This window comes from Epinephelus moara, chromosome 1 (genome assembly GCF_006386435.1).
Source record: "Epinephelus moara isolate mb chromosome 1, YSFRI_EMoa_1.0, whole genome shotgun sequence".
NCBI classification, from domain to species: Eukaryota; Metazoa; Chordata; class Actinopteri; order Perciformes; family Serranidae; genus Epinephelus; species Epinephelus moara.
The window spans coordinates 18,686,145-18,701,115 of record NC_065506.1 but is presented as its reverse complement, the minus strand read 5'-3'; the positions used below and the strand labels follow the sequence as shown (position 1 = coordinate 18,701,115).

The 14,971-nt window shown below is 39.7% G+C and overlaps 1 protein-coding gene across 3 annotated transcripts in view; it reads left to right on the top strand.

The window, feature by feature from the left end:
• tln2a (talin 2a) overlaps positions 1 to 14,971 on the top strand; it is a 121,900-nt gene that overhangs the window by 81,242 nt on the left and 25,687 nt on the right. For all 3 annotated transcript variants that reach the window (XM_050042919.1, XM_050042928.1, XM_050042911.1), the window contains 11 exons: positions 953 to 1,119; positions 4,028 to 4,156; positions 7,852 to 7,965; positions 8,266 to 8,379; positions 8,874 to 9,008; positions 9,299 to 9,427; positions 9,571 to 9,673; positions 12,488 to 12,696; positions 13,686 to 13,805; positions 14,388 to 14,585; positions 14,794 to 14,933. In XM_050042919.1, coding sequence (XP_049898876.1) covers positions 953 to 1,119; positions 4,028 to 4,156; positions 7,852 to 7,965; positions 8,266 to 8,379; positions 8,874 to 9,008; positions 9,299 to 9,427; positions 9,571 to 9,673; positions 12,488 to 12,696; positions 13,686 to 13,805; positions 14,388 to 14,585; positions 14,794 to 14,933 — 1,558 coding nt within the window. The remainder of the gene's footprint in view (positions 1 to 952; positions 1,120 to 4,027; positions 4,157 to 7,851; positions 7,966 to 8,265; positions 8,380 to 8,873; positions 9,009 to 9,298; positions 9,428 to 9,570; positions 9,674 to 12,487; positions 12,697 to 13,685; positions 13,806 to 14,387; positions 14,586 to 14,793; positions 14,934 to 14,971) is intronic.

The following is a 14,971-nucleotide window of genomic DNA, read 5'->3' as shown; positions in this document are numbered from 1 at the left end:
CCTTTGAACCGGTGTCAAATATGTCAGGTTGTGTCACACCTGGAGAAAAACACAGAGCGAATCCTTCTGTAGTGGAGTGTTGGCAGACAACTGATGCATTCACATGAGTTATCGCCAGATAGCTGGTTTGGTGTGCCAGGTCTGCTTTGACAGAGAGAATATAGACAACTATCCTTTTCTTATCCCTTTAGTCGTACCTCATTAGTCTGATTCTAAGAATATTTTCAGAGGGAATTGAAAACACCAGGGCTGGTGGAACAGTTGCATCTAATTGTGTCTTCACAAGTCACCTACAGGTGTTAAAACAGTTTGCTCATGTGATCAGGGAGCGCAGTACAACTGTGCAAAAAAATCAGCCACACTGAGCTGAGTGAAAGATGTGTGTTTCTTTCATTTCTCGTTTTCTCCCACCGATGCTTTTTATGGTGCTGACATTGGAACTTTCTGTTTTTAAAGCTCACTATTGTTTACGACTTCAAACAGTCACAATATGAGTAACTCACCATCAGTCATTTTAACAAGTAAGCTTCAGATTTCGCTTACTGATACAAAATGAAATGGTGTCAAATTAAAAATCTGTGTAGCTTGTTGAAATATTTATCTGCTTCACAGAGATTTGCCAGCATTACATCATTATCCTAAACATGCAACATTATCCCCAAAGCACAAGAAAGCAGACATCAAGCAAAGTTTGATTATTATTGCAAGTGGTGGGAAAAAAAATGAAGATTTTATTTTAATCCAAATTGTTCATGCCAGTAAACTCAGGAAGATTTCCAGCTAAAGCACAGAGCTATGCAGCTGAATTGAAACAACGTTATTGTGTTAACATGGCCAACTCTCATTAGTATGACTCATCCATTAATCCACTTCTCTCTCATTTTTCCTCATCTCTCTCTCTCTCCCCTTCCCCTCGCCTCCACGTTACCTCTGTACCGTTGTCACGCCTCAGGAGAGATGGTTCGTCAGGCTCGTGTTTTGGCTCAGGCCACCTCTGACCTGGTGAACGCTATGAGGTCTGACGCAGAGGCCGAGGTGGACGTTGACAATTCTAAGAAGTTGCTGGCAGCTGCTAAATTGCTGGCTGATGCTACTGCAAGGATGGTGGAGGCAGCAAAGGTAAGCAGCTTGTGAGACAGGAAGCTGAGATTTCTGTTCTCGTAATTTTGCATTTATATCTCAACTTATGTCAACAAAAAGCTGAACTGAGGAGTTTCTGTAAAACAAGCTTTATTCCATTCACGGAAAAAAATCTTTTGGGTTAATCTTTTTGGGGAAATGTTTTGGTTTTAATCACAGTAGTGATACTTTTTAAGATCAGATACAGGGCTGGGTTTTATTCCCTTGTCCGTACAGGCTGACCTTTTCATTGATAGCCAGAGGTGATAGAAGCTGGGCCGGATGCCACAAGAACAAGAGTGTGTGCGTGCTTGTGTGTATGTGCAAAAAGAAAAAGATTAAGGATGATGGTTTTGGGAAGTGACTTTCCTTTGATTTGTTGGTTAGATGTGATTTTGATTAATAAAAGATGACCTTTTCAAATTGTCTTCCGTAAAAAATCTTTACTTTGGAAACACCCAAACCCCAGGGTGTGTTCCTGAAAAAGGTTTTACAGTGTATTTTTTTCAGTGGCTCTGGATGGTAGAGTCAAAATCTGCCCATGTGGTGATGTTGGTCCACAGCAAATGAATTAGTGACTGTCTTTATGGGTTTGCAGAATTTTTATATTATAATTAGATTTGTTTGAATGTAGAGATCTTGTGAATTAGGAAATATGTTTTCATCTCAGTTAAAACACCTTGTGTACTTGAATTATTCCAGTCATGGTTTCCACAGATCTTTCAAAAGTCCTAAAAGACATTGAATTGATTAATGTAAAAATAAAGCCAAAATTTGTATTAAATTGTAATGTTGCATTGTAAAATCTCAAATAATTTGTCAAATCTATCATTTTTATATTTTACTGATTTATTTTTTTTTTTTTAATTGTAAAATTGGTCTTAAATTTTATTGTAAAGATTATTAAAAAAATCTTGAATGTCTTAAATCTAACTTGCCTAAAGCTGTAGGGACCCTGATTTGATTATTTACTCTCTACGTAACAGCAGCAGGGTGTGTCTTAGATATCCCTTTCAGACCTCAAATAAAATGTGCTTGCTTTAAGTGTGAATGGGTCAACACAAAAATTTGAGCTTTGCAGCGATCCCAACCTGTCCTAAGTGCCGCTTTGATGCTCTTTGGTTTCTCTTGAACATAAACTTTTGCATTAAACCTATTAAAAGTGACCCAATAAAAGGTCCATTGCTTTGCTGGCACTATGCACCATTTTGAAAATCCATTTCAAACATGGTAGTGGATAATTTTAATCAACTAGAAATGAAACAATCCTGCGTAGTACATTATCCACCCTGGCCTCATTCTTTGGTTTAATTGCAAGTTTTTTTTGGAAGTGCAGTGAACAGCAAGGGCCAGGAATTAGCCTAAGACACCAGAGCACAAAATGAATAATCAAATACAAAATGATAGGGTTGAAATATCATAATCCTCACAGTGTTTAAATTTACCATCCAGTTCTTCTCACACCTTAACTTTTCAGTGTAACATGATTAAGAATAAGAGGACGTCAAACTCTTTCTTCCCAGATTGCTGAAGGGCAGGCTTAGATTTACTCATCCCATCTTCCTCTATCCAAACTATTTATCTGCTATCTCTCTCCATCAGTCTCATTATCTGTCGGCAGAATCACACACTGATATTAATAACCCTCCAACTCCACCATGATAATTAAATGACGCCCTCCGGCTGGTTTGATGGTCGAGCTTGATGCCAGAGTTATCACCGCCACAGCTGTACATTTATCTGTGTCAATGGAGGATGAGACCTCAGCCTGCTGTTGCCTTGGTAACTGATTGATTGAGCTTGTGCAGTTTAGTTTTTGGACTGTTTGTTTTACAGCTGACTGTGTTTATGCTTGTTTTTTGTACAGCCTATGTCAGGTGATGATTTGCTTCAGCGAGACGCTTATTGTACATTGTATTGCTGTAGAACAGACCTTGCTTTTTGAAGGCTGGTTCCCCATTATGAATTCCTGCATGTGATATCTCATTACTTCCTCTGGAAATCAGCACTTTTTAATAATTATGCAAATTGGTGGTTAAATTTAAATGGTGTCAGCAGTTGCCAACAGGCACATGACAGCTGCAGACACTGATTTGAAGCCGGTCACTTGCGTCATTTTACTGTGATTAATGCAAAGAGTCAAATGTTGAAAACATTTTAAACCTGTGAAATTACTCTAAATTAACATCATAAAACCTTTTCCTGTTTGTACACTAGTATATCGTGTCCATAGTGATATCTGTGTCTATGGTGTCTGTCAGTAGCATCTGTGCAGTTGAACATTACCTTAATGACACAGGTTTTCTGTAGCACACACACTTGCTTCTCTGTGTAACTGCAGGTCAAGATACAGAGTTCCCGATTAATTAACCTAACGGCAGCAGGCTCCGCTTTCTCTGCAACAGCAGGAGACACGGAAGTGCCGAGTGACATTAGCCTCCACAGAACCCAGTTAACGTTCTCTGCTGGTTTCACAAACAGGAAGATAAAAAGAGCTGCTTCTTAGTATGAATAAACAGCATCTCTTGACATTTAGCCAACGTAGAAGTGGTGAAGACGAGCTGCAGCTGACTTTGAGTGCAGTCATTTGAATCTGCGTCATTTTCAAAGGTCTGACTACGCAGAGTGGATATTCCAAGATGACATGTACGTGCTGATGGCAGTGGCGTGGGTGTGTCTCTGTAGGTGTGTGTGATGTGTTGAGTGCTAGCATGTCATTCAGGAATGATGATGTTTTTTCCTAAAATGAGTAGTACAACAGAAAACCATCTTTTTAAAGATTGTAGAAAGTCAGGAACAGATCATTCAGCCCTTATTGTTTATGTCGTTCCATCTTTTCACCAGCTGTTTTCCCATCCTGCTCACCTGTCATGTATTTGCTGATCTGTGTGTGTGTGTGTGTTCTCAGGGCGCAGCGGCATACCCAGAGAATGAGGACCAGCAGCAAAGACTGAGGGAGGCTGCGGAGGGTCTGCGTGTGGCCACCAACGCTGCTGCTCAGAATGCCATCAAGAAGAAACTCATTAACAGGCTGGAGGTCAGTGATACGGCTTAAAATTTATCACACTTTGCCCCAAGAGATGTGGCTACTTCAGGAGGAGGAATCTGAAAATATTTACACTAAAACATGACATGAACGTGAAGACAGATCCTAAATGTCACCATCTCTATTTCCACAAATATTAAGATGACATCTCACCATCTGTTAGTACAAGTTCAGGATCAGCGAGTGTTAGATGTGGATTTCAGCAGGATGTCTTTTCACCATTAAAGGGTAACTTCATTATTTTTTAACCTGGACCCTTATTTCCCATGTTTTTGTGTCCAAGCAACTAATGGGAACTACAATTTTTGCAACTGGTCCAGTACGAGGCATAGCGCTGGTAGCAGCAGCAGCAGCAGCTGGTGGGTTTAGCGACAGCATGTCAGGGCTGTTTCAGGTTAAATAAAAAACATCTTACTCTTTGACAAAAAGGTTTATCTCTGTAGGGTCCTCTCCACGATGATGTCAGACACTTAACATAACAATCTGAGCTCATCTGTGTCAAAAGCAAGTACTTTTAGTGGACATAAATGGATGGACGAACATGCCAAAATGTTTCATTGCAGTCTGTTTTGTTCCTGCTGGCTGCAGCAATCTCACTCAATACTGGACCAATTTAAAAAAATGTTGTCTCCATTATTCACTTAGACACAAAATCATGAGAAAATAGGGTAAAGGGCTGAAAAATAACAAAGTTACCTTTTAAATGTCAGGGTTATTACAGGGATATAGGTTTGCTGTTACTCTTTTTAAATGGTCATCTATCATAAAAATTGATTTAAGGAGCCTAATTTGCCTCAGGGTTATTTAACTCACGGCTCAATTTCACTTCAAACTAAAATATTCAGCTCATTAATAAAGTTTATGAATTTCACAGCATTTGTTACGTGCTTCACTTTTTTAATCACTTTTTTTTAACTGATACATACACAGATGAACAGAGACAATTGATAGCTGATTACACTTGACTGTTTAACCCAGCCCCCAACCCTACCTCTTTCCCTTCCCCCAACTAACATTAGAGTAATACCCACACAAACAGAGCAACTTTATTTTGATAGAAGATCCTTGAAAAAAAGATATCAAATACTTCCATTTAAGTTGTGTTTGGACTTGCATCACTGACTCTTGCTGATGATAGTTACAGGTAAGAACGTCCAAAAAGCTCTGGAGCCAGTGAATACTTAAGATATCATGGGGAGGTTTCCAATGCTGGACTAAAATCTTCTTAGCTGCAGTCAGGCCTGCCAGCCAGCCTTTGCATGTTCTGTCCCCAAGGGAACGGTGGGAATTATCATTTAGAAGATGTACAGCGGATCCATTGGTAATTGAATCCCTGTTAGTTCTGCAATGGTACTTATAACCTACTCCTAAAAACCCTAAACTCCTGGACATTTCCATATAACATGTATAAAAGAACCAATGGTGCCATGCAATGAGCAATAAGGGTCAGGTACCAGTCCCATTTGATCTCTTGTTTTCGACGTTAGATACACTCTATGACAAAATTTCAAATGTATATGCTAGTGATTGGTGGTGATTTTGGTTTCTTAAAGCACCAGCAACATTGTCCGAAATTGCATCCCAGTTTAAACCTTGTCCCAATTCAGACATATCCCTATGCCACGCTTTCATTCCTGATGTAGGCATATATTTTTGTGAAATTAATTTATCATAGGTATGACACTAACCATCTTGAAACATTTTGTATCCAACTTAGAATAGGACAGTCTTTTAAATGTGACTCACAGGGAACCCCACAGGCTGACCTTATTCTTAGTAGAAAAAAAGCTATTCCTGTAAGGAGAAAATCCTTTGACCTTGTTAGCGTTATTAACTCTTGTTCTATATTTTCCCATGATGGAAATTTTATCCTCCTCCATTCAGTAGCTGAGACCTCTTCATACAAATGCCCAGTGATATAGTTGAAAGTTTGGACATATCCGACCCCATCTGACTTTTCGAATTGAAGGGTTGACCTTTTTATATTGGATCATTTAACATTCCAAACATAGTGCCAAAATAATAAGTCCAGTTTTTGCTAATATCTTGCTGAAGGTGCTAGTGGGATCTTTGAGCTGATAAAATAAATGCGGGGCAAGATGTTAAATTTGATGATGGATAAACGTTCTGGGACTGATGCAGGCAGGTGTCTCCATCTTTTAATATGTTCTTCATTTTTTTCCAAATTTAAGAACAATTTGTTGTAGCCATAGACAATAGAGAAGCAATAACTTTAATGCCCAAGTAAACCTAATTTGTAACATTAATCTTGGCAGGAAGAGACAACTTACTTTGGTTTATATTAATCAGCATCGGTGCTGATTTTGACAGATTAACCTTGTATCCTGAAAGATATCTTAAGTACTCCAGTGTTTTTAAAACATAAGGGAGAATTTGTTGGCCATCTGTCATATAAACCAATGTGTCGTCTGCATAGAGTGATATTGAATGTGACGTTGCACCTATTGCGATGGGGGAAATCTGAGGATAATTTGTAATTATTGTGCAAGCGGCTCAATAAATATATAAAAAATTAGAGGGGGCAGAGGATCCCCTTGCCGTGTGCCCCGTTCTACATCAAATAAACCTGAGAAGCCCCCACCCACACATACCTGGGCTGAAGGATTAGCATACAGTATTTGAATCATATTGATACATTTATGGCCGAACTTAAATTCGTTTAGAACCTTCCAAAGATATTGCCATTCAAGATGGCATCCTAACATAGCGGGCTAGAGGCAGGCAGGATTTTATGTGTTGCATTCAGAATGTGTAATAGCCTGTGATTACTATCAGTGGTGAGATGCCCTCTGATAAAACCCGTTTGATCTTAGCTAATTATATTACCAACCCCTGTTTCAAGTCTACTGGCTAAGACTTTGGAGAATATTTTGAGGTCAGCATTAATCAGTGAGACTGAATAATGATGGGCGTATTCCAAGGGTCCTTACCGGGTGTAGTTAGGGCTGCGTGTAGGTATCTGTAAAAGTGCCTTTTTCAATAGCGTAGTTTAGTATTTCTAACCATACTGATCCAAAAATATCCCAAAATGCAGGTAAAGCTCCATAGGTATGCCATCGATACCTGGTGTACGGCCCTTGTTTGTAGCTTTGACTGCTTTGAGTGGCTCCTCCACTGTAATAGGAGAGTCCAGAGTTTTGGTTTCCTCTACCAACGGTACATGCTTTACAAGATGGGTAGTCCCTTGTACTTTCAAAATTTGTTAAGATGTGCAGATGTTTGCGTATTCTACTTCATGATTATTAGTTGTGGTAATGTTAGGATTTTAGGAACACAAGGTATTAAGACCTTAAACTCAACTTGAAAATTTAAGAACCAGACTTTAATTTTGCTGTATTTACACTCAAATGCACAACAGTATGCTATTATTGATTAACTTATTCATGTAGCCTACATTGACAGAGATGCTGTCAGCTTATCATCTTGTGGAAATAAATTTTGGAAATATAAGGAAACACAAACCTATGTAGAACCATTATTTTAAGTCTCCTATACCACAAACTCGAGAGGAGAATCTGTGAATATCCAAACTGAAAAGCACAAATGTGACCTCATAGGTCTTTGCTTTTAATGGACACTTGAGGACAGACTGATACAAAGACATACAGTGAGCTGCTGTTTGACCATATTTTACATGTGTTTTTATGGATTTTTATTTTCCTCAGAACGCTGCCAAGCAAGCTGCTGCTGCAGCCACACAGACCATCGCTGCTGCTCAAAATGCTGCCGCCTCCAACAAGAACACTGCTGCTCACCAGCAGCTGGTGCAGAGCTGTAAGGTGAGGATCACTGCTGACAGTAGGGCGCCATTTCGTTTTCGGTTTATTCCATTATCCTCCTCTTAATTAAGAATATAAAAGTTCTACTTCACATTTTTTTTATATCCTTATCGAGCACTCTTTAACAGCTGTGTAACATCTTCGCATTGTGTGCATATAAATTGCTTAATTGATTTATAGAATAGTACAATAGAGATATTTTATACTGAGGCTTTTGGTCCAACTGTAAAGTATTTCTTTTGACTGTATGTAAGCCCGTGTATATGCATGTGCATGTGTATGTGTGATGTGTGTGTACAGGCAGTGGCAGACCACATCCCACAACTCGTCCAGGGGGTGCGTGGCAGTCAGGCCAAACCAGAGGACCTCAGTGCACAACTAGCGCTCATTATTGCCAGCCAGAACTTCTTACAGGTGTAGTACGCACGCACGCACGCGCGCACACACACACACACACACACACACACACACACACACACAACCTTACCATTTCTCACCTTTGCTGGAGGGGAAATTCATAAAACTTTATGTCCACTTACTCAGACTCAGAAACTTCAGTCCTACATTGGGAATCAGGCTGAACAAAGTATAAATAGTTTTCTGCCATGAGGGGATCCATTGAAAATAGGCCTGTAACCTCTTTTTGGTGTAAGCAGGCAGTTAAAGAAGCCGTGGTGTGTTGGGATTATGTGTTTAATGCCTCAGTTGCACTTTTAGAGCTGATGGAGGAGCGTGGGCTCTCACAAATACCAACTCATAATTCAACCTTTGTTCCTTGTTGCTGTCCAGAGCAGTATTTAGTTTTCTAGGCAGTTCCTTAATGCTCTAAGGGAAAATATAATTTTTATTGAACATTTTTTAAAGGTCAAAAGTATATATTTTTTTCCCTTTTCTTTTCCACACTGCAGCCTGGTAGTAAGATGGTGACCTCGGCCAAGTCATCCGTTCCCACGGTGACGGATCAGGCTGCAGCCATGCAACTGGGTCAGTGTGCCAAGAACCTGGCCACCTGCCTGGCTGAGCTGAGGACTTCTGCACAGAAGGTAGAGCACAGACACACAGAGGCACTCACACATGTGGCAGTGCATGCAGGAAGTCACCGCATTTTATATGCAAATACATGCAAAAACAAATCTAATTCAGACTTATATCACTGAGAAGGACCTGCTCTTTGTTTGAAATCAAGAGTATGTTTTGTGTATAACTGTTGTTTGAGTTTTTAACGACCCAAAAGTGACGACTAAATTTTTTTAAAGGTCAGTACTTACAATGTAGTAATAACCCTTGTAACTATGTGAATGGTGAGTAACAGCAGATGTCCTTTATTTTCTAGGCTCATGAAGCCTGCGGCCCCATGGAGATCGACTCTGCACTCACAGCCATCCAGACCCTGAGAAGTGAGCTGCAAGATGCCATGCTGGCTGCTGTTAATGCCCAGCTGAAACCACTGCCTGGGGAATCAGTAAGAAGTGCTTTTTGCTTCAACATTGAAATAGCACATACTGACTACTAGCAACTCATCGCCTTAAGAACGGTCTTAAGGGTTTGCAGCCTAATATTTTTTACTTTCATATATAAAACTGCTATTTTTTTTTTCTGCTTTAGCTGGAAAAGTGTGCTCAGGATCTGGGCAGCACCTCTAAGTCAGTGGGGTCCTCCATGGCTCAGCTGCTCACCTGTGCCGCACAAGGAAATGAGCACTACACAGGTTGGTACTGCCGACATACTGACTTCTTTAAAACCTCTGAGAAGTATCAAAAGTCATGTAATTGCCTCTATCCCCTCTATCCACCCACTTCTCAGTTTTCAAATAAACACATCTCCTTTAGTCTTTAGTCATAATTTTTTATTTTTTGCTGTCAACAAACACAGTCCCAACAGCCACAATGAGCATTGACATATTTTGATAGATGATCTTTAATCTTTTACTTTCATGGTCACTGCCTCAAACACTTTTCCTACTTTAAGTTATCAGCATCTCTTGCTTTGCAGAGCACAAATCTTCTCTCTTTTTTTACATGACTTTGAAATATTTGAACTACCTGAGATGTGATTGAATAATCTAGTTATCCAATATGCAGTGTCAAAAATCTGATAATATTTTGCCTTGATCTCACATAGTACTCTAAATAGGCTGCTATGTATGATGCAGTTGGGTAAAACGTTAGCTATTTCTGTTCCCTTCAGTTGTAAAAATGTTTTCGAAAGACTTTTCATTGCCTTTATAGTGTCATTGGTTGAAATACAGCACATTCATTTGCTTAAAGTAACCACTAAATCTGTATATTAATTACTCATCCCGTGCTGCGTTGAATTCAGGAAGACAACTTTGTTTTTCTCGTATGCCCTCACGGTTAACAAAGAATCTAAAAGTTGATAGAGCTCTTGATGAATTGAAGTAGACTGTGTTTAACAACAGCAAAACTATATCAAAACATCTGTTAAAAAACTCATACAACTCATGCAGTATAATCCAAGTCTCATTTATCCAGTGGTATGCTCACTACTTCCCAAACACATGTATTTTCACTAGAACAGTAATATTTAAAACACTTCCATAAAACCAGTCTCAGGTACTGAGGGACGAGTAGCGTTCCTGGGCAGGTGGCTTCATTTGAACTCTGCTTAACCCTGTGGGCCCGAACGACGCACAGTGCGCCCAATTTCACACCTTTTCTTCTCTATGGTTTTTGTGAAACAGCGGAACTGTAGCTTTCCGACAAGACCAAGCACTTGTTAGTAGTCCAATGTTTTCACAGTGAAAAAAAATGATAAAGTTACACTAAAATATGTATAACAAAGCTTTCATACAGCTCGCAGGCTCGCACAGAAATGCCACGCATATCACATGAAAGCACAGGACCAGAGCTTTCCAGTGATACCACACACATCATTGTGCTGTCATCCCATCACGCTATAAATCCAGATCAATTTTCTACAAAATAAAAACCTGACGAATTTCTTTACAATCCATTACACACTTCATATAGTGAGGAATATCGTCTATCGACATTTGTAGTCCGGCTTTCAAGATGTAAATATCTCCATGTTGTCCAGTTGACACTCCATCAAACTTTGTATGACAAGACAAGCGCACTTCACCTTTGCGCACACAGACAACTGTGGCCTAATTATGCATGCTGACAGGGCCGTAGTCACCATATACATTGAGGGGGACATCCCCCCCCCCAATGCCCCAATTTTTTTTTCCCCTGCAAACAAAGTGGCAAATATTATCTTGGAGGACATCATTGCACTTGGTTGACTATTTTTCTATGATCTTAGATGTAAATATTGATTGTTTCTTTCAGATAAAACACATTTTTGACTTGTGAATGAGTCAATGGAATTTCTTGCAATAATGAAAAAATACTGGCAATCATGTCCGCCTGGCACAAACCACATGTTTTGGACAGCTGTGAAGTGACAGAATGTCCCACCATCATGGTTCTTATATTGCCAGATTCCAGAGAGTCTCCCCTCTTCATATATGACAGAATATGTCAACTTCCAACTTGCTATGCTGAGATACATGTAAAAATGTAAGAATTTAGTCAAACGGATTGTTTTTTTCGTTGATATAAAAATTAATATAAAATACAGGCACATAGAAGGACATGTAATGATGGCAAACCTGGATAGCCCAGATTGTCCTGAAAAAAACAAGATATAGCATGTGTATGTAGCCTTTACAATGACTGTGATATGAGCTTTAAAGGCAGTAAAAATACCCCAAAAAAGGCCTAGGGCCCATAGGGTTAAATGTATGAGCACAGGTGTGCTACTCGTTTGCTGAAATGTTTTAAATAGTAAGGTTTTAGTGAAAATACATGTATTTGGAAGTACTGAGCATATGGCTGGATAATAAACTTGGATTATACTGCAAAAGTCCTGTCAGAGTTTGTAAATGGATGTTTTGATATACGTTGATGTTGTTAAATGTGGATACCTTTAACTGCAATTTATCACCTTTTGTATTCCTCATTCATTGTGGAGGCTGTGAGAAAAAAGTTTTCTTACCAATTCAAGGTAGCTCGTGCTGAGTAATTGATATACAAATGGTCATTTTGTTGGTGATGTCTTCCTTTAATGTCGTCCATAGAACCTGAGAAGAAATGCACCCATTAGCTGGAACCTGGTTTCCTTTTCTTAAGTAATCTTGTTAACTGCTACATATAAAATGGCTTCATTTCATTTGTTCTATCCCATTTAACTGATGTGTTGTAAATGAGATGTCAAATTCCTCACCAGACATTTGTTGTTGGTTCCTGCCTGTGAGGCAAACACCTTCTTGGAGTAAATTACATTTTCTCTGTGTCTCTTGTTGCAACACATTTGCCAGAACAGAGGAAATACTTATTCTGCATATATGTAAATATGTCAGTCTTTAGGATTTTAATATTAGCATGATAGTGACATTATCTTTTCATAAGATTTCATAGATGTATAAATGATCTTAGATGTCCCTGCAATATTTTCCATTCACATGTGTACTCTCTTTTACCTCTGATCCTGTGTGTAGGAATAGCAGCCAGGGAGACAGCTCAGGCCCTGAAAACACTGGCCCAGGCAGCTCGTGGTGTTGCTGCCTCCACCACAGACCCCAAGGCTGCTGCTGCCATGCTGGACTCAGCTCGGGATGTTATGGAGGGCTCGGCGCTTCTCATTCATGAGGCCAAGCAGGCACTGATTTCCCCCGGAGATGCTGAGAGTCAGCAGAGGCTTGCACAGGTGAGATGGTTCTGGATTGCTTGGGGGTTTGGAGTCTAGTCTGTATGGTTGTGCTTTTTAACACTATGAGTGACGCTTAATGCTGCAGGCTGGAAGTTGCAGTCCAGCCTTTATCTGTCTGTGAGACTACAGCGCTGTAGTGTCAAAACAAAAACACTGATTCAACCATCATTCTTCAGTTTCTTTTATCTCATCTTCTCCACCCTTAAAATATTTAAGTTAAGAAAATAATTCAGTGATATTTTTCTCCCATATAGTTTTATAAATGTTACATTATTGTAGTTACATCCTTGATTCATTACACATCTAATACATTATTTTAACTTGGTGCTCTTGGAGGAGTCCAATTTTGGACTTAAACAGGAAGTTGTATGAAGCTTAACTTTATTTGTACAAAAGTAAACATGCAAGATTGTGAATTTAAAAGGAAAGTCAGCTCTTTTACCCAACAGCACTTCTTTCTTTGCTCGGTTTATTTTGCTAAATATTTTCTTGTGGAGAAAAATCTGAGCCAGATGAGTGTCTACATCTGCTTAGGAATACATGAAAGTGAACACCTGTCAAATACAGCAAGGGACTGCTGTAATAAATCTGGTGGCACATTTATAGACCAAGTGGCTTCATTATTTATGTCTTGTCCTCTTCATATTTTCTTCACAAGATGAGATTTTTCTAAACAGCAAAGAGAAGAACACAAATAAGGCTGTTTTTTATCTTGGAAAACAAAATGTAAATGTTTTCTCATTTGAAATTGCAGTGGGATATAAGAATGTTGCTTATTGGCCCTTCTTTGCCTTACTAAGGTCCCTGGCCTTTGAGATGTGACACGCACATACACACATATATTGTTTGATATTCATAGAAGAAAGAAGAAAAAAATGCAAAATGGTGATATGAGCTATTTTGCAAGACTGCCTTGCATCCGTTTTTTTGTTCTGCATGTTCGCCATGTGTAACCCAGTCTGCTGCGAACCTGCTGTGTGTTCCAGGTGGCCAAGGCTGTGTCTCATTCCCTGAATAACTGCGTCAACTGTCTGCCCGGCCAGAAGGATGTGGACATGGCTCTCAAAAGCATCGGGGAGGCCAGCAAGAAGCTGCTGATTGAGACTGTGAGTTCAGTCTGTGACTCACCAGACCTCTGCCAGTGAAATCAGCATCATGTGTGTCTTTAAATGCCCCTCAGCAAAAAGATTCACAAGGAATGTATCAAGATTAATAACAAATTAAAGTTGACGTAAAACCGACTGCTAAAGAGAGAGGTTTCTGGCATTATTTCACATTCTTTAGATATTTTAAAGAGCTTTGTTCAACAGGGTCACAGCCTGACAGGGCGGGGATACTAACATGTTATCATTTGTATAACAAGGAAAGTGTCCTGATTTTACATTTGTTTTGCTTCTTATAGAAAAATATGAATACAGCACACAGTTTTCTGAGTACAGACACTGTCATTATTATACTCAGCACTATTGCAACTATTTCTATGGGGCTTAAATACAGTAGTTTTTGGACTGTGACATTTGTTCTGTTTTATCTTAAATCACTGGGTGCTTATTCACAGTTTACAATAAACTGGCATTGTGGTTGCTGTCACACCTACTGTGTATGTAACTGTTATGTGACAGCTTTTTCTAACTAGAGTTAAATGTCTTTCTTTCATTGTGAACTCCTTCTCTTTGTCCTCTGTTCAGATCCCTCCAGCCTCCAAGTCTTTTCAGGAGGCCCAGAGCGAGCTGAATCAAACGGCAGCAGACCTGAACCAGTCAGCAGGCGAGGTGGTCCATGCCTCCAGAGGCTCCAGCAGCCAGCTGGCAGTGGCCTCTGGAAAGTTCAGCGAAGATTTTGATGAGTTCCTGGACGCTGGTATAGAGATGGCCGGGCACACTCAGGTCAGTCTCGTTATAACGGTTTTACGAGAACATCAAAGTCTTTACAAAGCGCTCTAACAGACATAACAGCTTTTTTCATTTAGTTAAAAAAGCGGTGGAACTTTTCAGATCACGAGTTATGGCTCGGACCTGCATGTGGACAAAATTTCAGATTATTTCGAAAACAATTTTCATATATTGATGATGTTATAATGATTTATTGTTTTAGAAAAAGGATGACCAAGTGCAGGTGATTGGTAACCTGAAGAACATCTCCATGGCTTCCAGCAAACTGCTGCTGGCAGCTAAGAGTCTGTCTGTAGACCCTGCAGCAGCTAATGCCAAGAACCTGCTGGCTGCTGCTGCAAGGTAACACAACTACCCCCCCCCCCCCCCCCCCCCCCCCC